This window comes from Zingiber officinale, chromosome 6B (assembly GCF_018446385.1).
Source record: "Zingiber officinale cultivar Zhangliang chromosome 6B, Zo_v1.1, whole genome shotgun sequence".
Lineage (NCBI taxonomy): Eukaryota > Viridiplantae > Streptophyta > Magnoliopsida > Zingiberales > Zingiberaceae > Zingiber > Zingiber officinale.
The window spans coordinates 18,568,977-18,594,857 of record NC_055996.1 but is presented as its reverse complement, the minus strand read 5'-3'; the positions used below and the strand labels follow the sequence as shown (position 1 = coordinate 18,594,857).

Below are 25,881 nucleotides of genomic sequence, written 5' to 3'. Positions count from 1 at the left end.
ATAAACATGTGCTTCAATCAGAGGACAATAATTTATTTTAAAAAAATTACATTCGGTGAGGGAAATTTGCATAAATGAAAGTTGAGTCAATATACAGAATTGATGCAACAAACAATTAATAAATACTTAACTGGATCAATTTTCAATCTGATTTTCATGGGTATGTTTTGTTAAATCCTCTATTCTCAGGCTTTCAGCTGAAGTATTCGTTTCGCTTTAAATTTGAAATTATAATTAAAAGGAATATCCAGATGAAAATTTAGTTTTTTCTTCATAAATACAATACTACAAGCTGTTACTGAAAGAAGAAAAATTAAATGACCAGATTGTATCAACAACATGCTGGTTAAAAGCCGTCAGAAACTGATGCCAAGCCAGTATTAATCAACACCACCGACACATGACAATGTCCGAGCAGGTGTAAGGTCTTGCGCTTGCTTCGATGTCCTCCATCGTTGGTACAGCTTCCAAATCACGTATGCTGTGACTAGAGCAACAAAAAGTGTACAAGTTTTTGCAGATGCCCTTGCTAAATGGATGAACCTTTTCTGGAATTCCCCTATAAATCAGATAAAAGTTGTAACATGCTTCAAAATGGAATCCTCATCAGCAGAGATGCAAAGAATGATGAATCGATACCTAAAGTACAATATGCGTCGTCTTCTCACCATCTCATAAGTAGTCTGATTTGTCAAGGCTAAATAGCTGAGTAAACGGCAATTAAAATAGTGAAATTAGTAGGATATTTAGATCAGGTGTGAGTCGAACCTTCAAAGAGCACATAATTCTTCAAAAAGAATTGATGAAAAAAAACTTGAACACTATGTTAAATCAAACAATTATGGTTAACAACTTTCTTAGACATGTATATAGAGGTTTTTGTGGCTGTGGTTTGAGTGTCAAAATCAAACATATCATGTTACCAGTAAAATGTTATGTTCCTTCACATACACGGTGATGGTGGAAATAAGATTGCGGCATGAAAGATATCAGCAAAATATATTCTCAGTGAGGTGCCTGTATGACGAGCACTGTACAAGATGGATCCAGTAGAAACTACAAATGTCATGTAGCTATTTAACATGCATCTGGGCAGGTTTCATTTGAAAGTTCAAATCTAATTAAGGTACATAATTGAGGAGTATATAGCTTACAGAACTTTGACAAGTTGGACGACAGAATGAGACATTTAGAAAAGCATTTTGATAAAGTGAAAATGGGGCAAGAACCTGAGACAGTTTTATTTTTACGACTGATGTTACCTGTGGAAGAGGAGCAGCAGGATGAGAAAGATGAGACAAAACATAAGCGCAGCTAAAAGCACTATAACAATGAACTCCTTCCACCTGATAAGGTCATTCCAAACAGACTTCTTAGCATCCCAATGCATATATAAAGGGTAAGAAAGTTATATTAGTTGTCATAACCAAGATCTTGTGTTTGTATTTCTGATAAAAAAATGCGGAAAAGATTTGTGATAGTCAAACAATGTTTCCTAGGAAATGGGCAAAAAAAATTCCAAATAAACAAGTCAATAATAGTCGAGAAAGATCTTACCAAGCCTTCACAATCTCAGAGCGCAAATATGAGATATATAGTATAACTGTCCATATGCAAAGGATTGTTTCTAGAAAAACGTACCACCTAAAAATGGAAAATTAAATTAGCTGTCATCAAGAGAGTCATTGTTCAAGTGAAATATGAAAAGGTGAGTTCACATAGCACACAATCAATATTCCAAATATTAAAAACAATAGTTCCTTTCAGGTGTGCAAAAAAAATCAAGGATTGACTGACTTCAAATGTAGATTTATGTGAAAAGAGCGCACAGTTTTTACTTTACAAACAAAGGTTTAGACAATAAACAATTATAATAATCATTAGGAGCATCGAAGGTCATCTATTTACAAACTGATCTGATTTTACGAGGAAAATATAAATACTGAAAAGTTGTTGAAAAGGACTCGACAATCACACAAAAAAATCAACCACATAAATAATACAATTTTACACATGTTACAGTGAAGTCATATGGAGGAACCAATTCTTACTCTTTCGTAGTTTCAAATTTGTAAAGATTGCAAGGTCATCCTGGGAAAAAAAGCTTAACTACCCAACATAGATTAGTAGTGTTGGATATATGACTCAAACATAGTATCAATAAAAAGAAAATATATACTACTCCTAGAATTAAGTGATGGAAATTAAAGGATGGGAAGTAAAATTTATTTAAGGAGAAGGTAGGAAGTACAAGTATTAGGTGAAATATACAGTGATTCTAATATGACATGGGATAAGACGGTATCAAAGTTGAAAATAATAGCTAATAGTGTACTCGGTGAGTCAAAGAGACATGCACCACTAAAGAATCTTGATGGTGGATTGAGAAAATACAAGAGAAAGTAAAAGAAAAATGAATAACTTATAAGGAATTATATATATGTAAGAACGAGAAAAACTTAAAAAAATATATAATAAGCAGGAAAGAAGCTAAGAGAGTAGTGAATGAAGCAAAGAATGAAACTTTGAACGATTATATCAAAAATTGGATACAAATGAAGGGGAAAGAGAGATTTATAGAATAGCTAGTGAGAGAAAGAAAGACAAGAGATCTTATCTAAATAAAATATATTAAAGATTAATGTCATAGGGTACTAGTAAACGATAGAGAAATAAAAGAAGCGTAGAATAAGTATTTTCATCAACTTTTTAATGAAGATTTAGGTGACTAACTTAACTTAAGAAATTTATGTAAGTTAAATGAGCATAGAAATTTAAATTTTTATCATAGAATTCAAACTTTAGAAGTAGAACAAGTTTTAAATGGAATGCATAATGGAAAAGTCATTTAACCAAAAGATATTCTGATAGAGGTATAGAAATATCTAGGGAAACAAGGTATTGACTGGCTTATAAAATTATTTAATATGATATTGAAAAAATAAAAAAAGTCTAATCAATGGAGGATAAGCACTCTAGTTCTCATATATAAGAACAAAGGAGACATACAAAATTGTGCAAATTATAGGGGTATTAAACTAATGAGTCATACCATGAAACTTTGGGAAAAAATAATAGAAAAAAATTAAGGTGACCAAAAATCAATTTGGGTTCATGCATGGAAGGTCGACAATAAAAGTTATACATCTTTTGAGACAATTAATTGAAAAATATGGAGAACAAAAATAAGATCTACATATGGTATTCATTACTTAGAAAAAACTTATGATAAAGTCCTTTAAGAAATTATATAGAGAATTCTAGAAAAGAGATATGTTAGCATAATATATATTGAACTAATTAAGGATATGTACGAGCATGTGACAACTAGAGTAAACACTTCAGGCGGAGTAACTAAAGCATTTCAAATAAAGATAAGGTTATATCAAGGATCAGCTCTAAGTCCTATCTTTTTACACTAATATGGATGAACTCATTGCACACATTCAAGACACATTACCGTGGTGCATGTTGTTTGCAGATGATATTGTTTTGGTAGATGAAACACATGAAGGAGTAAATACTAAACTAGAATCTTAACGGGAAACACTAGAAAGGAAAGGTTTTAGGCTTAGCAGAATAAAGATAGAATATACGAAATTTATGTTTACCAATATTAGACATAATGAGACAATTGTTAAGATAGGAGATAATGAGTTGCCCGAAATCGAAAGCTTCAGATATTTAGCATCAATGTTGTAGATTTCGGCCTAAGTGGCCACCTAGGCACTGCCTAGGCACTAGGTGACTCCTAGTCAAACCGAAAATCATATATTCGGCCAAAGTAAGCGGTACTATTTATGTGCGGTCCTAGACGCCAAATAAGCAGCCTATTCGGTCTAGGCGGCCGATCTGTTCAGTCTAAATGGTTGGTCTATTCAGTCCAAGTGATTTGTTTGTTTTAAATAAAAATATTCGGTCTGTTCGGCCAATTCGATGTTCATTTTGATATGTTTATTTAAAAGTACTAGAGCACCTAGGTGGCGCCGCTGCCTAGGCGCTAGGCGCCAGTCGAGTGCCCGACTTGGCGCCTAGCACTTTCTGCAACATTATTTAGGATCATTTTTGCAAAATGATAGAGGGATTGAGAGAGATGTCTTACGTAGAATACAAGCAGGATGGTTGAAATAGAGGAGAACGTCGAGTGTTTTATGTGATCGTAAAATACATCTAAAACTTAAGGAAAATTCTATAAAACCGCAGTTAGACCTGCTATATTATATAGAGCTAAATGTTGGGCTATGACTCGAGCACATGAATAAAAGATGAGTTGCAGAAACAAGGATGTTAAGGTGGATGTGTGGAAATACGAGAATGGACAGAATAATAAATGAGAGCATTAGAGATAAAGTCAGAGTTGCATCTATTGAGAGAAAGCTTCGAGAAACATGTTTAAGATAGTACAGGCATGTACTTAAACGACCAATAAATGCTTCGTTTAGGCGATGTGAAGTTATGACAAACATGCATATTAAACGAGGAAGAGGAAGACCAAAAAAGGCTTGGTTAGCAACAATAAAATAAGATAAAATTTATTTAAGTATAGATGATAATATAATAGGAGATAGAGCTCAATAACGTAAAAGGATCCATATAACCGACCCCACCTAGTGGGATAAGGTTTGGTTGTTGTTGTATATTCGTAGAGTCAATTCTACCATTGTGAAGCCTATGAGAGATTCCAATTTGTTTGTCAAGTGGGATAATCTCAATATGTGAAAATCACATAAATAAAATTTACAGCTAAATAGCACTAAATAGGTCACGGATATAAATACAGACCTCCGAAGATAAAACTAAGATAAGCAAAATTTATACATAAAGAACAATTATCTTAATATGTATAATAACAATGCTGATACATATCTACGAATAAATAGACTAATGGTTTGTTGTAAAGGAAAACCATTCATACATAAGACTTAGTAAACTGACGGTCAAAGTCAAAATGCAGCTAGATGACGGCAGTCATAATGAAATAAAAGTTAAAGATTTGGCTTATGATCCACTTTTACCTATATAGAAACCTAAAAGATTAACACCTGATGAAATAAGTCGCTACCAAATGGATGAACTCTTTAGGATAAGAAACTTGCTATCCTAACTGAAACAATTTATTGAATGATTTTGCATTTACTTTATGCTGGAAGTAGAGAACTTCAGGTTGACAAAAGAAACCACATGATTTGATCGACCATTTAGCTTGCACAAGACACAAAGTCAGATGTCAAATAAAAAATAAAATTACCAGCTTGCTTAATTAGCTGTTAATTTACTAGGAATAAGGTTCGAAAAATCTCCTTTACCCCTTTGCCCTTGCCACAAAAATAAGTTGAAATCAATGAGGAACATGAATGGCTTCCCTCTCATGTGCAACAATGTTTAGTTTTGTTATGGCACTGTATCCACTAGTTTTGTTTATTTACGTAAGACCTAAGTAAGCAATGAATAGAGGAACTAAATATGATAAACTGAATCTAAACAACAAGAAGGAAATCACCTTGATACCAAGGTGGAAAATCACAAAGTGATGGATGGATTGAGGGGGAAGAGGCGACTATGAATGCATTCATTGCTAAGGCATCTTGTCTAATTTTGCTGAATATCGAATATAGAAAAATAGGTATCTGGATCTCCTTTTGCAAATATTAGACTTCAGCAAGGAAAGTATTGTTAAGATCAGAAGGTAATACCATATCAATATTTTGTAAGTGGAAGTTAACTAGAGGACTTAAATCTCCCAACTCTATCATGAACAACTACAAAGAGTCTCAATATTCAATAGCACAATATCGGCAATCTCAAACAATGCCGAACAATTTCATGAGCATAGAGTTGTAGGCTTCACTATAGTGTAGCTCCCTAATAAAATCTAATAAATTAAGATTTTGTTGGTGCAATTGTCTTCGGATCAAGGTTGACCAGTTGGTTGGTTCGAGCTTGAGTTTCGATGTTTAACAATATATAAGAGAAAAGTCAAGTAGGTCAAGAGAGGACCGGATAGTTGACTAGGAAATTCATAACTGAAGGTTAGGCAACAGAAACCCCTAACTGAAGGTTAGGCAACGCAATGGAAGTCCTAGCGGAGCTAAGCAGTGGAAGACCTAGTTGGGAACTAGACAATGAAAGTCCTAGTGGGGCTAAGCAATGGAAGACCTAATTGAGAACTAGACAATGAAAGTCCTAACGGGGCTAGGCAGTAGGTGACCTAGTTAGGAACTAGTCAATGGAAGTCCTAGCAAGGCTAGGCAAAAGAAAAGTCCAAGTGGATCATGGAGGATCGGACACTTGGCACGAGATGGTAAAATTCAAGTGGGTTATGGAGGACCGGACACTTGGCACAAGAGGAAAATCCAAGTGGATCAAAGGTTGATCGGACACTTGGTGAAAAAGCCCTACAGGTCAAGGTTGATCGTATGCTAGGAAATGGGATGTCCTAACAGATCACAAATGACTGAATGTTGGACAAAGGAAGTCCTGGTAGGTTGAGATCAACTGAATACCATGCAAGATAAGAATTCAGCTTAGAAAAGCTGAATTCAGGGTTATCAATCGATTGGTGAAAGGAACCAATCAATTGGTAAACCCTAAACACAAAATTCCGGGTTTAGAGTTGGGCAATCGATTGAGAACATTTTCACGAGAGAACAGAAAGTCTTGGAATCGATTGAGGCAATTGATTTAAGATTCACCAATCGATTGGAGGCTTTTTGCAAGAGAATAGAAAGTCTTGGAATCGATTAAGGCAATTGATTCAAGCTTTACCAATCACTTAGGCTAATCGATTGGAGGCATTTTTGTGAGAGAACAAAGCCTCAAAATCGATTGGGGCAATCGATCAGAGGCTAACCAACCGATTGGTACGACTCACCAATCGTTGGTTAGACGAAAAAAGAGTCGTTCTGCAAGTTTTGAACGATCGAGCTGACGTGACAATCAATTAGGCATAAGGTCAATCGATTAAGAGGTGTTTTGCTGCCTTAAAGAAACTCTAGAAAAGGGGGCTTCGTGGAGTTTTTTTGTAGCAGTTCTAGAGAAGTTAGAAGCGAAGTGTTGCTTCCAACCGATCATGAAGCATTTCCAAGCAATAAGATAGCAAGCTAAGCAAGATTTCATCATTGTAAAGTCATGCTCAATTTCCTTTGTATTTGCTTTTGCTTTTGCTTTTATTGTTGTATCATTTGTACACGAGGTTGTACAAGACTTCCCGCCTCCGAAAAATTTCCAAGGAGGCATTCATAGTGGAGTTGTGAGTGTGAAGAGTGAACCCTTAGATTAGTCACTTCAAGAGATGGATATCAACTAAAATCTAATTGTTCGCATTGTGGAGTCGTCGCTTCAAGTTTTCCATTGCAACATCAAGTTTGAAGAAGTGAAGCGAGCTATTCACCCCCTCTCTAGATTATACGTGTCCTAACAAGTAGTATCAGAGTAAGGTTGTTCTTCATTGGACTAATCGCCGATGAGAGCAAAGAGCTAGAGGAAGAAGAAGCTATATTCTTAAAGTCCTTCAATACCAACAAGTCATTGGACTAATCTTCAAAGGTGCTCAAGTGTGCAAATGGATCCCCGAGATAGATTCGGATTTGATATCCGAGTGCTCCATCATTCAGCATGGGAAGCTTCATCTTTGAAAATGAAGGAGGGAGAACTTCTTGATGATAGACATAGAGCAATGGTTTGTTCTAATGGAGGGATTTGAAGTTCCAACGGATAGCAAAGAAAAACTCCTTAAGAAAAAGAAATAAACCAAAGAGTAAGTTCAAAACATTCGCGACTCATGATAAGGTAACTAGATTATTAGTTAATATTTTGCCTAATAATATTTTGTGTAAGGTAGGTGAATATAAAGATGCCAAAAAGTCATGGAGTAAGTTGCCCAAACTCCATGAAAATCCAACCTCAATGCCAAATGAAGATAAATTCAAAAAGGAAGACTCTTTGATTAAAGAACATGAAAATTCGGAGGTTTGAGTCCGAGGAAAAAATTAAGGAAGCATCCACCTCAAGATTGAGAGGGAGAGCTTATTGACACCGAAATAAGAAGTCTCTATATCCAGAGTCAATGAAGAAGATGTTGGATCGGAAAGAACGCTAGAGAGGAGGTGAATAGCAATCGTCGAAAATTGATAATTAAATCGAGTACCCAGCAGAAGAGAAAAATAAGAATAACGCTAACAAACCAAGTTTTACTTGGTTCGGAACCTTTGTCGACTCCTACTCCAAGTGCTTTCGTTGGGCAATCCACTAATAGTTCACAAAAAGGGTTACACGATAAGTACAAGAACTATAATATAAAATTACCGACAACAAGGGAAATAAAAATCATAGTCTCAGGTTGTCGGATAAGCTTTTTAGCGTCGTAGGAGCGTCTTTGGAGTAGGCGCAAGAAGGCAATTGGAAGAAAGTTGTTGTTCTTTGCTCCTGGTGGAAGACTACTTATATAGACAGTTCCAGGCGCCTGGATCCCTTCCGGGTGCCTGGATCGTGACGTCAACTTATCCAATGAACGCGCTCCAAGCTAGCGACAAGATAACTTTTGACATTCCGGGCGCCCGGACCAACTTTTCAGCTGCCTTTATTTCCTGCAAAATAAAGTTAGTCTGAAACAATAAAACTTATATTACCCTGCAAAACAAGTGTTAGCACAATTATAGTCAAAAGTAGTAATTAGATTCTGTCTCCTCGAGACCAGAATCTAGTCAAGATCTCAACTTAGATTTTCCAAATGGATCTAAGTTGGATCGACGTTTACTGTTCTCTCAAACAGAGAACGCGTCCTCACCAAGTCACTCTCCTTCAGTGGCTTACCTTAACTTACGGCTTTGTCGGACATCCGGTCAGCCCATCGACCTGTCTAGACTTCATGCCAGCTATTCAGTCAGCCCGTTGACCAAACTGGACTTCGTGTCAGAAATCCGATCAGCTCCTCGACCTATCTGGACTTCGTACCAGCTATCCGGTCGGCCCGTCGACCTAGTTGGATTTCTTGTCAGATATCCGGTCATCCCGTCGACCCATCTGGACTTCTCCTGCACACTTAGTTAAATTGTTAGATCATATTAAACCTAACTTAACTTACTTTGGTATTCATCAAAACCTGAGTTAGACCATTAGTGCAACCTGCACCAACAGAAGAATCATGTGTCACCCCTACAAGTAAAGAATGTATAACAATTTCGATTGTTAAAAATAAAAATTATATAATATGCTTTGAGTGTAGGGAGAATGGACACTACAGGAGCAAATGTCCAAAATTAGTCAGGAAGAAAACTAAGGTGGCACCTAAGACAAAGGAGAGAGCAAGAGAAGGTAGTTCCTTGATATGAAAGGCTAAAGAGCACATTGTGTGCTTCTTGTACAATCAAAAAGGACATTAAAAGCAAAGGAAGAAGCTCAAATCAAGGGGGAGCTTGTAAGAGCAAAACTAAGGTATCATTAGTTAATGGTATTTCCTTATTTCAAGATAAAAGGCATGTTAGAAATAAATGTTATCATTTTAGAGTTATTTATCATGAAAATAGAAAGCACGACAATCCTAAGGAAAATTACAAGTCATATCATGCTAGAACAACCTTACCTAAGAATAGTAAGGTAGAAAATGATTTAGACAAGAATCCTAAGAAATATAGATATGTGCCTAAAAGGAAAATTGTTCAAGGAAATCATGGAAATTCTAAGTTTGAGGATTTAAGGATTGAAAACCAAGTTTTGAGATCAAGACTTGGATAATTAGAGAAGACCCTAGAGAAAATAACAAATAATGTCAAAGAGCCAAGGAAGCAAAACCTAGGTTTAGGAAGACAAGAGCCATCTATGAGCAAGAAAGGTTTGAGATACAAATCTAAAACTAAGAAGAATGTGACATCATATCATAGAGTTTCATATAGCTATGAAACTAACCTTAGGTCTAGGAGTCAAGTAAAGTTACAAGGGATGTTATCCCTAGTATTGACCTTGAGTAGATTAGCATGACCAAGGGCTACTAAGAAGTCTAGGAAAGCCATTAGGAAGATTTCTAGGAAAGTTATCCTAGTGAGTACCTAGTACACCCAAGGAGCACCAATAGGTATTGGGTTCCTAAGAGTATGATCTCTTCGCACTAAATGGGTTTAGAGTGCATCAACTCTATTTGGTAGGGTAGTTAACCCAACCATAGTGAAGTTGATATTTTAGGGCATTTTCAAGGCATTGTGATACCTTAAAAATTAGAAAGTGATTTTTACTTTTAAAGAGTTTAAATAGTTGCCAATAAAAATTTAATGTATTGAGATTAATCAATTAGAAGTTAAGGAATGTCAAGTTGGAATTTTTTATATTTTCTAGGGAGATGGGGCAACTTATGTTTCTCTTTGCATAATGGTTAAAGGATTGAACTTAAATGAAATGTTAGGTATTTTCTTTGAGCTATAATTGCTATGTTTTATGTGTCCTATCACATGCTATAAAATCATATCATACATTCATATTATTTTGAAAAATATTATATGTCATACTATATATATATATATATATATATATATATATATATATATATATATATATATCATTATTTATGATGATCTTTCTTTTGAAAGTATGCATTATGATGTATGTTCATTGTCATACATTACTTTTAATTCCTTATAATTAAGGACAATAACATTAATTGGCATTCTAGGTAGCATAATCAAAATTAAAATGTCTAATTAGAGATGCATGATCCCTTAGTTTAGGGAAAACCTAACTTTATATCTCACAAGATGATAGGTTGACTTGCATGTGTCTTGAGACACATTAGATACAAGTGAAATGCAAGGAGAATGAGCAAAAGTCAAAATATTGATTTAGTTCATCTATTTGAGTTTTAATTTCATCAAAACACATGGATTATGTGAAGTCCAATTATGGGGAAAGCAAATGTGCAAATCATGTGCATTTAACCCAAAGATCATGGTTAAAAATTTATTTTGAAAATGATTTCAAAATTGCTTTGGAAAATCTTGGTAAAGTCTATTTGTTAATAGGAATCACCATTGATTAGTTAGATACAAAGTTAAAGTGAAACATTGAAGTTTTCATTATTTCTAATTTTTTATCGTTCTTTGAAAATAAGATGTATTTTCATATAAAATTATTTTTCCATGATAGTATGTAACATAAGTAATGTCTATGTAAAATTTCATGATTTTTCGAATATCATAGAATTATTTATGAGTTTTTGAATTTCATCTGAAATTGAATTAAAATTTCAAACTCACCAATCAATTAGGCGTTGTTGTCAATCGATTGGCAGCTCACGCCAATTGATTAACATGGGTCAAAATCATAGCCACTGTTTTTGCTAAAATGAGTTTATTTCAATGTATTAAACCGCATTTAGGTATTTTAATTATACCTAACCCCATGAAATGGTTGGACAAGTATTTAAGGGCAATTTTCTGGATGAAAATGAGAAAGAAATGGTTAAATGGAACTAATGGAGTTAAGGAGGAGGTTTAGATTCAAGATTGAATTTTTAACCTCATAACTTCAATTTTGGGATTTCCTAAAGGTTTAGGAACTTCAAATCATTATTGGTGCAATGATAGAAGTTAGAGCATGCTTTAAAGGAAGATAACCCTTAAAGGCATGATTTGGATATGAAAGGAGATTTATAGATGGATGTATGCTCAAAGTTGAGCATTGAAAATAATGAAAGGTTGGGAACCTTCATTGTGATAAGAGGAATGAATCTTGGGAGAAGATTTTTTATGTGTGTCAAAGGAGGAGAATGTAGAGTTTAAGTTAAGAGACCCTCATTTATAATTTGGCATGAGATGAAGAAGGAAGTTGGGCTAACATGAGTTAGTCTAACTTAATCATATTGTCAAACATAAAAGGAGGAGATTGTTGGTACAATCCTCCTCAGGTCAAGGTTGACCAGTTTGATTAAGCTCAAGTTGGTTTGAGCTTGAGTTTAAATGTTAACAATATGTAAGAGAAAAGTTAAGTAGATCAAGGAAGAACCGGATATTTGACAGGGAAAATTCTAACAGAAGGTTAGACAACGAAAAGTCCTAACTGGAGGTTAAGAAAGACAATAGAAGTCCTAGCAAGGTTAGACAATGAAAGATCTAGTTGGGAACTAGGCAATGAAAGTCCTAGCAGGGCTAGAGAGTGGAAGACCTAATTGGGAACTAGGCAAGGGAAGTCTTAGTGAGGCTAGGCAAGGGAAAAGTCCAAGTGGGTCGCGAAGAACCAGACACTTGGCACGAGACGGTAAATCCAAGTGGATCATAGAGGACCGGACACTTGGCACAAGAGAAAAATCCAAGTAGATCAAAGGTTAATTGGACACTTGGTGAAAAAGCCTCGCGGGTCAAGGTTGACCGGATGCTAGGGGAAGTCGCAAGAAGTAATGGATGACTGAATGTTGGGCAAATAAAGTCCTGGTAAGTCGAGAACAATCAGATACTAGACAAGATACGAATTTAATTTGAAAAGGATGAATTAAGAACCAATCGATTGATAAATCCTAAACCCAAAATTCTGGGTTTAGGGTTAGGCAATCAATCGATTGGGAGCCTTTTCGCAAGAGAACAAAAAGTCTTTGAATCGATTAAGACAATCGATTCAAGTTTCACCAATCGAGTGGGCTAATTGATTAGAGACAAGATTGGAGACATTTTTGCAAGAGAACAGAAAGCCTCGAAATCGATTGGGGCAATCGATTAGAGGTTAACCAATCGATTGGTATGGCTCACCAATCAATTGGTCGAACGAAAAAGAGTTGTTCTGGTTATGAACGGTCAAGCTAACGTGGTAATTGATTGGGAATGAGGTCAATCGATTAGGAGTTTTCCAGCACAAAAGAAACCCTAGAAAAGAGGGTTTTGTTGAGTTTATTTGTAGCAGTTTTTGAGAAGTTAGAAGTGAAGTGTTGCTGCATTTCCAACCGATCAAAAGATATTTCCAAGCAACAAGATAACAAGCTAAGCAAGATTTCCTCATTGTAAAGTTGTGTTCGATTTCCTTTGTATTTGCTTTTGCTTTTCTTGTTATATCCTTGAACACAAGGTTGTACGAGGCTTTTCCGCCTCCGAATAGTTCCCGAGAATGAGGTATTCATAATGGAGCTGTGATTGTGAGGAGTGAACCTTTGGATCAGTCACCTCAAAGAGGTGAATACCAAGTAAAATCCAAGTATTAACATTGTGGAGTCGTCGCTTCAAATTTTCCACTGCAACATCAAGTTTGAAGAAGCGAAGCGAGCTAGTCACTCCCCTAGCTCATACGTGTCCTAGAAGATGTAATTGTTCACAAAGACAAATTAGATTTTAGGCAACACATTCCATTGCTTTTATTTTGGATATCATAAATAGGGTTGGTCAATGCTCCAACATGATACTGGTGGACTCACCAAAATCGGCAATGATTTCCTTGCCCGACACAAGTACCTAACCATACACAGTGATGATCAAATTGAAGGATGCATTTGTCACAATCATGGCAGTGCTTTGCTCGTGGAGGCTGCAAATACACAACAAACGTTGGAAAATTTTATTAAGGTGCTAGAAACTAAAAACACATGGAAAGAAAGTGAATAAATTGATAACAGCTTTGATCATACGAATCAGATTGAAACATAAACAAATTCACATTAGCAAAAATGACGAGTGACAATTATTTCATGCAACAAAAGGTTTGATAGTGCTTTTCCATCTAAAAGCTTCAGTTATATCCAAAACTAATATAATCAGTTTCAAAGAAACAGATTGAACAAAACAAAGTTAAATCAGTTCAATTTAGCTATTAGCCTAAAAATAAATCGAAAATAAATATAACAGCAAAACAAAAAAGAATGACAGTAAAGATTACGAGACAATAGGCATGAGTTTGGGGCTTAAATCAAAAAGCAAAACATCAAAAAGAACCTTGAAACGGTGCTATTCAGAACAATATAACTAATTACATATGTTTAATGGAAAGATAAGCATTTTGAAAGGCATTATGTAAAGAAATTGTTACAACCTAGTAACAGCAACTTTGGCATGCACATAGTGAATAAAAACAGACATTCTATCATAAAAATCTTTAGGTGTTTGAAAATAAGAAACAGTCTAAAACAGTATTTCTAATCATTAATGAACAGAAGTTTTCTAGGGAGGTATGATTAAAAAAGGTGCTGAATGAATACCTGAACAATATTGCAGTAAGTGCAAGTCCAATTTCTGTCCAAACAACAAAAAAAAGGTTAACTAGTAAAACAAAATCTGCAAACATAATCATTCTTCGATGTCACTCTATATAGATAATACCTACTAGGTTAACAGACAAAACAAATGGTCATGCAAATGCCAAAATCCTAGAACATGTAGAAGTAACTTGGCAGACAAAAAATATGAACTCTGGAATGACATGCAGAATGGGACTCCCCCTTTATTCACATCCAATTAATTGGATTTTCATAAGATCTATCAAACTCTGTAATGAAGAATTTAATAATTTAATTCATTATTTAATTCTTCCTTCAATCTCCGTTGGAATGAATTCACAATATTTCATTCTGAATTTATCATATCATAATTATCCATATAATATAATGGATTAGAGTCATGATTATTTGGTCAAATTGGATATTTCAATATGTATATGTAGGGGAGTCTGTTCAGTTTGAACTAAACTGGAATAAAGATAAACCGATTCATTTTTATCAAGTTTTTTGAACCAAACAAAACTGAATAAGGTTATAAATTAATATCTGCAATTTAAGTTTTAAATACAAAATTATTTTAAAAAATCAACAATGATAATGGAGAATAGTTGGTATATAATTGAAGCTCTTTATAACATATGGTAATAGAGAAACTAGGAGTATACTTTTTGGTTAGAATTTTAAGAATAATACTATATATTAATGGAAATATGAAAACAATAAAAATTATATTTTGGTTTCCAATTCAAAATGATTTTTTGAAAAGAAACTGAACCAAATTATATAATCAAATTTATCAAGCCAAACCAAACAGAAATGATAATAAAAAAAAAATTAAATTTAGCTTTTCAGGTTGAACCAAATAATAGACACCCCTATGTATACATATGCATTCATAGACAAAAACATCTTTTCTGTAATTTTTGATAGAGGGAATTCAACAACTAACAAAATGTAGCCAACTTCATATATCAGAACAACATCCATTAAGTCTCAATTTGGATTTGGCTCAGGATTGCCGTTTAAATTACAAGAATTTCTCTGGATTTGGATGTTACCACTCAGCAAGTTTCCATACAAAGCATCTCTTTTGGAAAATCCATTGATTTCTTATTTCCTTACAATATTTAACATTATAGATAACCTCTTTCACATGAGAAATTTGATTGTGATCATTTGTGAAACAATGTATAGAGAAAACGATGCTTAAAGACTGATTTTCTTTCACCCTTTTGTCAATAAGAAAATTGACCAGTTTGAAATACTTAATTACATTAGTTTTACATTAATGAAATACTTGTAAATGTACTTACTCCTTATGAGTGATGACTAACTTCATATCATCAATTGCCATCAGTTCAGTCCATTACTGATAGACTGGGTGTGTGTTTAAGCTTTTAGATGGAGGATCATGTATGAAAGAGATCACAAGCTGATAATTACCAATTTATTTCATCACAGCCATAGAACAACATATTCACTTGGCTAGGTTTTGTTTATAGCCATCATGATCAATCTGAGGAAAACAATCTCAAGACTCAAGAGAAGATAGGTCATGTCTAGATGTAAATACTAGGTAAACCAATGGGCATAGGTGGGCATATTCCTCTCTAACAATAGTAGTTTTTTTACCCATTCTCTCACAGTAGGAACCAAGCTACAAGTTATAACCATGCCAGCCCAAGCAAGACGCTACACAATAATGAAAAATTAAATTTGAATTTCTAATAATATGTTGTAGCCATCGAAACAACCACCATAGCACAATAAAACACATGAATATATGGCTCCCATTAGACTCATGTTATCTTTCTGTGTCCCATATTTCCCCATTGTATTATCATCACTCTCTTGTTGTCCATTTTATCCAATTTTTTACTATGATATGAACTAAAATGCACTTAATGTTAAACATCCATAAAACACAATCAAGTAATAAGTTCCGTGCATAATCTAGCATGCTTGCAGCAGTACCTGATGGCTGATCCAGGAGGATACAGGTCCATAACAAGCTTCAACCATGACGATGAATTAAAGTGGGTAGTCTGTGCTTCAAGATGGTGGTTATTCATGGAACAAATTATATACCCATCTCTTGAATTGGACTGCCTTTGCTTGATCATTGAAAAGGAAAACACAAAGAAGTAAAGATTTCATGTTTGAATTGCATTAACATAATTGTGGCTTGACCTATGGTCCTACTTCAAAATTGAAGACAGATTGTTAAAAGTGGTTGAAGTTCCATTTGCTGCCCTCATTGCATCAATTACATACCTAACAAATGAGAATACAGAAAAGACATTAGTGGAAAATTAATGTTCCAACCAAAAGGAGTGGTCATAAGGATGAGAAGTATGAAAAGATAATATGTTGGTACCCTGGCGATGAGCAAGAAGTGAAGAAATATTGAAATAATGTAGCTGAAAAAACCACCAAGTATGCTGCAGTATACCTAAAATTGGGCATTCAAGGTGGAGAATAATAACTGTTAAACAGGGAAAAACTAAATCTCAAAGGAGTGTAGACAATTCAAATTAATAGAAGAAAATAACAAAAAGTGAGAACACTACAACTATCCCAACATGTCTTTGGAAAGAATAAATATTATAGTCAAAGAATCACCATACTTGAGGAATTAGCAAAAAACATAATATCTAAAAACTTATAACTTAAATTTATGGTGAATAAGAACCAATTTGCATCTATTTTCTTTGTAGTCCATGTAACAGGGATGGGTAAAAAGAGGGGAAAACACAGGTAGATAACACGATACCATGTGTCTAGCATAAGGATTCATGTATGCTATTGGAAACAACATAAGAGAGATTTCAGGAGACTCTTTTATCAAGGTATATTTGACATATAATTAGGAAACAGAAATATAGGTGGGAGCTTGCAAAACGCACACAAATGTAGGACAAACATTATCACTTCCTTTCCAATATCAAAACTGATCCAAAAGTACATTGACTAAGTAGAAACTAAAAAAAAAAATCCTACAACGCTCACCAGAAAGTCAAGCTACTTTTCTAATTGAAGGTCTCAAATGGAAGCAGATGTTAATCAATCATAGATGTTAAGGCATGTCACCGCTTGACATTTTAGCAAAGGCCAATAAAAGCTAGTTCCTCCGACATCCTTGGGCACTAACTTTTATTTTGTAGTTTACATACAGTGTTTTTAACCTGAAGTTAGACAGTCAACAAATCTGTAAAGCACGAGGGAGCCCTTATATTGAAGCATATAATTTAATTACAACTTCAAGACACAATCACTCTCCCTACCACCTAGTCCGGGATGATCCAGAAAATCAAGTCAAGATAACACCACGTGAAAAGAATGATATCTTCCCCTAAAATAAGTGTTTCAGTGACGAAGTAGTGGACAACGAATAGCTATAATTATAATCTTGCTGTTTATTGAACAAAAACCGAGACCACTGCTGGTGTGCGCGATCTTCTTTTTTTTCTGATCTCCACCAATCATAGATACAAAAAAAAAAAATTTAATGGCCATAATTAGGAAACAGTAGAGAGAAACAAGGCAAGGGTTTTGAAGGCTACCAAGGCTCCTCTCTGGTCCTGCGTATCAATGAGACATCGAAGACGAAAACCACTCCCACGAAAATCACATGAAGAAGCACCATCGACAACTTCAATCCCCATGATAATCTAGTCGCTGCTCAAACGCCCGAAATTACCCAGACAGCGAGTGCATCGATCATAAAAATTAATAATAATAAAAAAAATCTTGAATTCTTCGGGCGAGGAAGATATCCTACCACGGTCGTAGAGGTCGGGACAGATCAGGGAGCAGCGGTCGGAGAGCTTCTCACAACCGGTGGATGAGACGCCGGCAGCCGCCATCGGTCTCTCGATCGATCCAAGATCCACCTCTTCGGGGGGGCCGAGAAGAACACCAGCGATGATGGACCGGGAAGGAAACGGAGGAAAGGGTTCGGTTGTGTGGGTGTGTGTTTCGTAGGGAATAGCGTAGCACGCTGTCCACGTGTCAAGTACGGAATGGTGTAAAATGTGTAACATACTCGAAGACGAGTAGTTGATCCTCGAAAGGCGTGAGAACAGGCAGATGGGTGTGGGGCCCACGAACAAATAAGATGTCAGCCGAAGTGATCACGCGTGTAAGATCACGATGAGGCGTCTCGGGATCAGCGGATGGACGCGATCTCTTCTGGGAATTTATATGGAGGTCACACCGCACATGATCCCGTCGAGATGATACCGATGGACTTGTTGGTGAGTTCTAATTTTAGAATTATATTAAAGGATCGATTCAATTTGATCATTTTTGGAAACAAATTAATGGGAGATCAATTGAAATAATTTTTGATAATGTTATTCACACCCCTCGTGGCCTTCGCCTAACAGGCAACAGCGCACTAGCAGTCATAAGAACGGCGCACCTCTGTTTCTTCGCTTTGCGCTCTCGCCGCATCGATCCCCGTGCTCTTCCACGCTCGTCGCTCGTCGCTCGTCGCTCGTCGCCCCCTTCCCACGGTCCTCCTCTCTTTCCCTTCCTCCGCGAGACCAACCTGAAGCGGCAACAAGACCATGCACGCCAAGACGGACTCCGAGGTCACCAGCCTGGCGGCTTCCTCGCCGCCCCACTCCCCGCCGCGGCGCCCCATCTACTACGTCATGAGCCCTGCCCACTCCCACCCCGACCCTGACCGCGCCTCCTTCGGCGGTTCCACCCCTGGTGCCTCCCCGCTCCATCCCCACCACCACCGCTACTCCAGTTCCCCCATTCACCACTCCCGCGAGTCGTCCGCCACCCGCCTCTCCGCCTCCCTCAAGTATAACACCTATGCCTCCTGGCGCAAGCTCCAGCCCCATCCTCACCACCGGCCAGGCAACGCCACCTCCTCTGCCTGCTCCGACGACGACGAAGAAGACGAAGCCCCCATCCCTGTCCGATGCTACGTTGCCTGGTTCGTCCTCGGCTTCGTCCTCCTCTTCACCCTCTTCTCCCTCATCCTCTGGGGCGCCAGCAAGTCCTACAAGCCCGACGTCTTCGTCAAGGTCAGTAACCCGAGTCAACTCGTTTAGCCCGTTTCCCTAACTCCGCTCGGTAACCCGAGTCGACTCGTTTCTCGCAGAGCGTGGCGTTCCAGAGCTACGACATCCACGCCGGAACCGACATGACGGGCGTGCCCACCAAGATGCTCTCCATAAACTCGACGGTGAGGATCGCGTTCCGCAACCCAGCCACCTTCTTCGGCGTCCATGTCTCCTCCACGCCCTTCCAACTCTACTTCTCCGACCTGAAGATCGCCACCGGATTAGTAAGCACCATCACCCCCTTCCTTCCTCTTGGACTTTCCTTTTCCATTCCCCATTTCGGAGTTCCCCCAATAGCAATTTTCCACGTAGTCCGAGCATCGTAATGCTGGATGTGAGCAGGTTCTCCGACGTCGAACAGTGGGAAAGGAAGGAGGACAAAGTCTTTAAAGTTCTGACAGTGTTTGGTACCTAACCAGTTTAAAGAAACATAGTCGTAAAAAAAAAAACAAAACGAAGAAGAAGAATAATTGTCGTTCTTATTTCGAGTTTTCTTTTTAATCGAGAATGGTGGTACTGCCGAAATTTGAACAGATGAAGGAGTTCTACCAGTCGCGGAAGAGCGGGCGGGTGGTGACGGTGGCGCTGGGGAGCCGGCAGGTTCCGCTCTACGGCGGCGGCGCGGGTCTGAGGAGCCGCACCGAGGACGGAGGGCCACCGGCGACGGTGACATTCGAGCTGTCGTTCACGCTGCGGGCGCGGGCGTACGTGCTGGGCCATCTGGTGAAGTCCAAGTTCTACCGCCGCGTCCGGTGCACGCTGCGGTTCCGCGAGGACCGGCTCGGGAAGCCGCTGGGCCTCTCCAACGGCTGCGACTACCGCGATTAACGAGGCCGCAGAGAAAGAAAGTTCATTCGAAGTCCGTGACGCGGCAGTTTGTCGTCGAGCCATTGGGTCGCTGACAGCTGTTTTTGAATTTGAATCGATTCGAAATCAACTAATTAATATGCGCGTTTCATTTCTTAGGAAGTCTATTTACTAAATTTTATTAATTGAAAATGGCTTTAAAAAGCAGTGTCATCGCCAATTAGGCCCTATGCACTGAATTGGTAACATAACAACCCTGTCACCTACCACGTCTTTTGCCACGTTTGTTAGCAGCATCATCGCCCCAAGTATTACCGAGTTGATCCAACGAATCCTAATTTTATGTGATTTATTCGATTTTTTAATGTACCTTGATTAGGGTGCATTCAAATTGAATAATATAATCGATTAGGGTGCATTCAAATTAAATAATATAAAAATATTAATATTTTTGTTCGAATATATATATATATATATATATATATATATATATATATATATATATATATATATATATATATATGTGTGTGTGTGAGAGAGAGATATTTAAAATTTCAAAATATTTCATTCCAAATAAAATTCGAGCATAAATTTAATTTGAATTATTCAAATGAAATGTCTTAAATTTGAATTCGGTCTAAATTATTTAAATTTAAATATATTTAAATTAAAATTATATAAACATAATTAAATTTTAATTCGAGTTTGATTTACGTGTGGCTCATGAATATTTGAATAAAATATGATGGATTTGAATTTGACTCAGAAAAATTATTAAATAGGTTAGAGTTCAATACGATAATTTTCAATATAAATTGAATATTTTTTTAACCGACTAAAAAAAAAACTCACGAACCTTTGATTCATTTACTCCCATACTATGGATGGTTACGAAACTGACCCAGTGGGGGGCTAGCGTAGGACTTTTTTAGGAACGTTAGCAACACCATTTCATTATTTGAGTTTGAATGAAACAAATTTGGATCATAAATAAGTTGATCGGTTCAAAACCAATAAATAAGTGAATTGAACTATAAATGGGTCAATCTTTTTATGACCCATTTATAAATGTACAGATATTTGATGATTGGCCAAACATTAAAAGGACATTACGAATAGTTTAAGGTGTTTTGTTTAAAAAAATAAAAAATCAAAACAACACTACAAATAAAAAATTAGTTTAATTTAATAAAAAAATTATATAAGAACATTTTTATATATATTTTTAATTAATTTCAGTAAAATTATTTAATCTTCATTAAAATAATTTTAATATGATCAAATTCATCCGATATATAACAGATATTTTTCTATAATTGAATTATTTCATTTTAAAATCTAATTAATTCTGAAAGTGATTAATCAAGTCGGATAAAAAAATTTCATCCATTATCGGAATAAAATTGAAAAGTACATATAGATCTTAATGGAATTTTTTTTTTTTTTAAACTCTCTAAATATAATATACTCATTTGAATACTTCTTACCTACAATTGAATCCTAGCTCCGGAAGCTATGGTATTGATTGGTATATTATTGTAACAATCAACTTAGTGATTGCTACGGTATTAAAACAGTCAATTAATTGAAGTATTATTTTATGATAAAATTAATTATAGTTAATGATTTTCATAAGTTTAAATGATTTAATGAGTTGATAAAGATGGTTTAATATAAGTGTTTTTTATGTAATTCTTTTTTAACATAATTAAATTTATTTATTTATTTATTTTACATATTTTAGATTTTTTTTAATTGATATCAATTACATGGTCCGAAATCTAACTCTTCGAATCATTAATCTTACCCTCTATTTAGATGGGGTGAGTGAAGATTCATTAACGGAAGGGGAAGGAAAGGGAGAAAAAGAAAGGGGAAGTAAAATATTTATATTCTCCTTGTTTAAAAGGGATGGAAAGTTCATTAACATAACATATGTTACCGTGTTTGGGAGGAAAGAGAGGGTAACGAAGGTTAAATATATAAAATTACTAAATTACCCTCACTTTTTAAAATATCATTTAAACTATAAAAGTCATTTTATAATTTTTTAAATCATCCAATATTATTAAACCCGTGACAGTTTAAAATTTGTTGTATTGACGCACTAGTAGTAACTTTGTTGGACTGCAAAAGTGACATATTTGGGCAATCAAATTTAAATTTCAAGAACATGTTGACATTATATTCATTTTCCTATATTTGAGATTGCTTGCATCTGTATCATCTATAATTGATTGACAACAAATAAATCATCCAAAAACACAAAGTACAGAGCATCAAAAAAACACAAAAGGCACAAAGTATAAATAAATCATCCAAAATCAAATAACAAGTCTTACATTACATAATAATAATCCAACAAACATTCAAAATCTCCCAAGTATATAGCATCCAAATGCATAATACATAGCATCCAAATTTATATCTCACATAACAAGCAAAAAAACTAATCATGTCATAGATTTTCTCCATCCAACATTTGAAGTAACAAGTCTTTGCGATATTCAAAAGGACATCCAAGTAAAACTCTTAACATATTCTGGCGTTGAACAAGAAAAAAATAGCATGTAGAAATTATATGTTGCTCGATGCCTAATTGATTCAACAAACTCTACACTTAGGGATGTAAATAAACCAAACGGTTCGCGAGCTGTTCGGAGCTCGATTCGGTAAAAAACTCGTTCGAGTTCGTTCGTTTATCTTATCGAGCCGAGCTCGAGCTTAAGGATATTCGACTCGTGAGCTCGCGAACATGTTCGTTTATAGGCTCGCGAGCCAAAAAAACGAGCCTTAAATCGAGCCAAAAAATGAGCTCTAAAACGAGCCTTAAAATGAGCTTTAAAATGAGCAAAAAAACTAGCTCTAAAACGAGCCAAAAACGAGCTCGAGCTTGCTTAACGAGTTAGGCTCGTTAACTTTGATAATCGAGCTAATAACGAGTCGAGCTCGAACTGTTCGCGAGTTTGATAATTCTAAAACGAGCCGAGTTCGAGCCTTGTGATAAAAGCTCGATCGAGCCCGAATATAACTTAAATGAGCCGAGCTCGAGCCTAATACTATTCGGCTCGGTTCGACTCGTTTACATCCCTATCTACACTTCATGCTCAGGAATAGAAAGTTCATTTGACTTAACCATTTCATGTGTTGAACTCATAATGGCTTGAGTTACATGATCAATTGCATTGCTTATATTCTCATCGTCAACTTTACCTTTCTTTGCACTTTTGTTCTTTGATGATGATTCAACAAAATAGTCAGCTTAAGATTTAGATGGTTGAGTTAGAATTTGGGCATCCTTATTAACTGCATCTGAATTATCCAAATGAATTTTCTATTGAGAAATCATAAATTCAACTTTATCAATGGTTTCAAAATTATGTCCACCGACATTATTCTCTACTTCTATGCTAGCTCTTCTTTTTTGCATTTCTAATGCAGTTTCAGCATATTGTCCTATAGCCCTATTTTTTCCATATAATTGAACTAACTTCTCATAATTTCGAATAGGTTTGGTTTTCCATTCGGCAGCTACTGGTTTTATCTACAAGTTACAATATAATTACATTAAATATTCATTTATAGATAGTATCACAGAAGAAAATTAAATATAGTTTTCAAATGCATATTATGAAACACACATTAACTAGTTGTTACCAAACTTCAAGTTCAACAATGAAGAATTCTGTGATGGGATCCCATCCAAAACCACTCATATCATTCTTGAATATATCATAACATATAAACCAACATCTTTTAATATGTTTCATGCGATTTTGAATCATGTCCTTATTGATAAGTTTGTCAGAAAATTTTGCTTTCAATTCACTCACAATATTTTCAAATGCATGTGTGGTAAAGGTTCTACCAACCCTATTGCCTATATTATGTTGATACAAATATGCATCAAGAGCATCATCCATTACTTTAGTCCAGACACACTAATTATTCGCCTTGCTTGCATTAGCATTTTGCAAGTCCTTTTTTTCGCATCCTTAAAAATAAAAATATATTAATAATCAAACACACAATCACACAAATAGTCATATGATATAAAATTCAATTATCATAATAAGTTAAAATGTCAACATTCATAGTCATCCAATTAAAAGAGAATTTGTCCAAAATCACTAGATAAATAAGTAAACATAAATATCACATATTATAATTTAATCACATAGTCACAACTATGAAATCCCTAAGCAATTCACCCCTTCTTGCATCGTCACTGTCATCTCTATTACTATGATTTTCCTCTTGATGTTCACTATTATTATTAAGTTCAACATCAACCTCGACAAGCAAACCCTCATTTGGATCAACATTAATCAAGTAATTGTGTAAAATACAACAATAGAGAATAATTTATTTTTGTGTTCAATTCCATAATGTGGCTCTGTTGAACTTCTTATAATAGCAAATATTTTCTTAACGACTCCAAAAGCTCTTTCAATTACATTGCGCAAAGAAAAATGTCGAAGATTAAATAACTACTCCTAAGCATTTTTGTAGTGGATTACGGCTATATTCTTTCAAATGATAACATTCCCCTTGATATGGTGTAATAAGACCGCTTTTTAACATGAATCCAGCATCAACAAGATTGTATTTTCCTAACAAAAAAATTATGTGTTATTAAATTGTAAAAGTAAGGAAAGTCTAATGACAATATATGTCATTTAATTTACCTTCTAAAATTTTAAGGTAATCTTGTCTGGTTAATGCATTCTTTATCATTCTCGAATCAGATGTTGTCCCTTCCCACCCATCTAAAACATAAGTTAATTTCAAATTAAATGTGCATGCTGCTAAAACATTTTGAGTTGGAAAATCTTTCCGACCACTAAATTTTGGGGCATCAATGGGAGAAACTTTAACGCGAATACGTGTTTCATCTATTGCTCTAACATAATCCTAATATACCATATCTAAATTATTAATAATTTTGAATATATAGATATGTAGTTATACTAGTCAAAAGATAAGAAAAATATTTTTACCTTAAAAAATGAATACTACTGTTATTGAAGATTTCTAAAGGAACTTGTGACCCATCCGGTTGATTGAGAAATTTATCTTCTAATTCCATTATAGCTCTTAAAATATTATGAAAACGACGACTCACTATTTCTCTCGATTAATAGAAAAAGAAGTCAAGTGCATGATTTATAACATTATGACTTGGCAAATAGAGTGATTTTGCCACTTGTTCTTCCACAGTAATTCTTGTTGTAGGTTGTAAAACACCTTCTTTGACTAAAAGATTACATAATTCCATAAATGCAGAAGGACGCATTCTAATTATATTATGACATTGATCATTAATTAGCACTTTTGTCATTAATTCATTTCGTACACGTTCTCCTTCTAACTGTATAACACGAGGAATTTGACTATTTTGTTTGTGCCTATTTTATACATATCAAGCTGCAACTAAACAAACAACTTATGCTGATGCGAGTTGATGCATACAATGCAACTTAATGAAATCATTATGATCCTGTCCGAAGGCTGAATCAACGGACGTTGGGCACGTGGCTCTCCCCGGCTGCTGACGTGGATCTTCGACTGGTTGCACGAACCTCCGGCGAACCTGCACAGAAGTCGGGCCGGGAAGGGGTTCCCGACGGCGACCCTGCGACGCTCAAGTCAGGCAAGCAAGCAGCAAAAAAGAGTGACTCCAAAGGTGTTGAACGCATACCTCCGGCGAAGGATGATGGCCTTTATATAGGGCAGCGGAGAAGCGAGTGTACACATACCGAAGTGTACACGTGTCCGCGGCCCATACCCCAGTAAGGGCTTGTCAGTGAGCTTACC

The 25,881-nt window shown here is 35.7% G+C and overlaps 2 protein-coding genes across 2 annotated transcripts; one reads left to right on the top strand and one right to left on the bottom strand.

Annotated features, from left to right (window-relative positions):
- Nucleotides 1-215: 215 nt before the first annotated feature.
- On the bottom strand, nt 216-18,140 carry LOC121992182 (protein S-acyltransferase 10-like). The gene is made up of 11 exons (XM_042546378.1): nt 17,958-18,140; nt 17,740-17,854; nt 16,554-16,628; nt 16,379-16,450; nt 16,151-16,285; nt 14,159-14,192; nt 13,382-13,491; nt 1,558-1,644; nt 1,263-1,346; nt 640-705; nt 216-559 (listed from the first exon to the last, which is right to left on the bottom strand). Exons 1-11 carry the CDS (start codon nt 18,040-18,042, stop codon nt 385-387), a joined length of 1,038 nt encoding a protein of 345 aa, XP_042402312.1. The 5' UTR covers nt 18,043-18,140; the 3' UTR covers nt 216-384.
- A 199-nt stretch (nt 18,141-18,339) lies between these two features.
- On the top strand, nt 18,340-20,222 carry LOC121992183. Its single transcript, XM_042546379.1, has 4 exons — nt 18,340-18,432; nt 18,565-19,218; nt 19,296-19,481; nt 19,792-20,222. The coding sequence occupies exons 2-4, from the start codon at nt 18,748-18,750 to the stop codon at nt 20,083-20,085; spliced, it is 951 nt and encodes a 316-aa protein (XP_042402313.1). The 5' UTR covers nt 18,340-18,432; nt 18,565-18,747; the 3' UTR covers nt 20,086-20,222.
- The last annotated feature ends 5,659 nt before the right edge of the window (nt 20,223-25,881 follow it).

Bases quoted from the DNA above. Each gene is read 5' to 3' on its own strand.
- LOC121992182 (XM_042546378.1), bottom strand. From the start codon at position 18,042: ATGGCGGCTGCCGGCGTCTCATCCACCGGTTGTGAGAAGCTCTCCGAC. The intron at 16,629-17,739 runs GTAGCCTTCAAA...GCCCAATTTTAG, and splicing joins AGGACCAGAGAGGAGCCTTG to GTATACTGCAGCATACTTGG. The intron at 560-639 runs GTATCGATTCAT...TCTGATTTATAG, and splicing joins CGACGCATATTGTACTTTAG to GGGAATTCCAGAAAAGGTTC.
- LOC121992183 (XM_042546379.1), top strand. From the start codon at position 18,748: ATGCACGCCAAGACGGACTCCGAGGTCACCAGCCTGGCGGCTTCCTCG. The intron at 19,219-19,295 runs GTCAGTAACCCG...CGTTTCTCGCAG, and splicing joins AGCCCGACGTCTTCGTCAAG to AGCGTGGCGTTCCAGAGCTA. The intron at 19,482-19,791 runs GTAAGCACCATC...AAATTTGAACAG, and splicing joins TGAAGATCGCCACCGGATTA to ATGAAGGAGTTCTACCAGTC.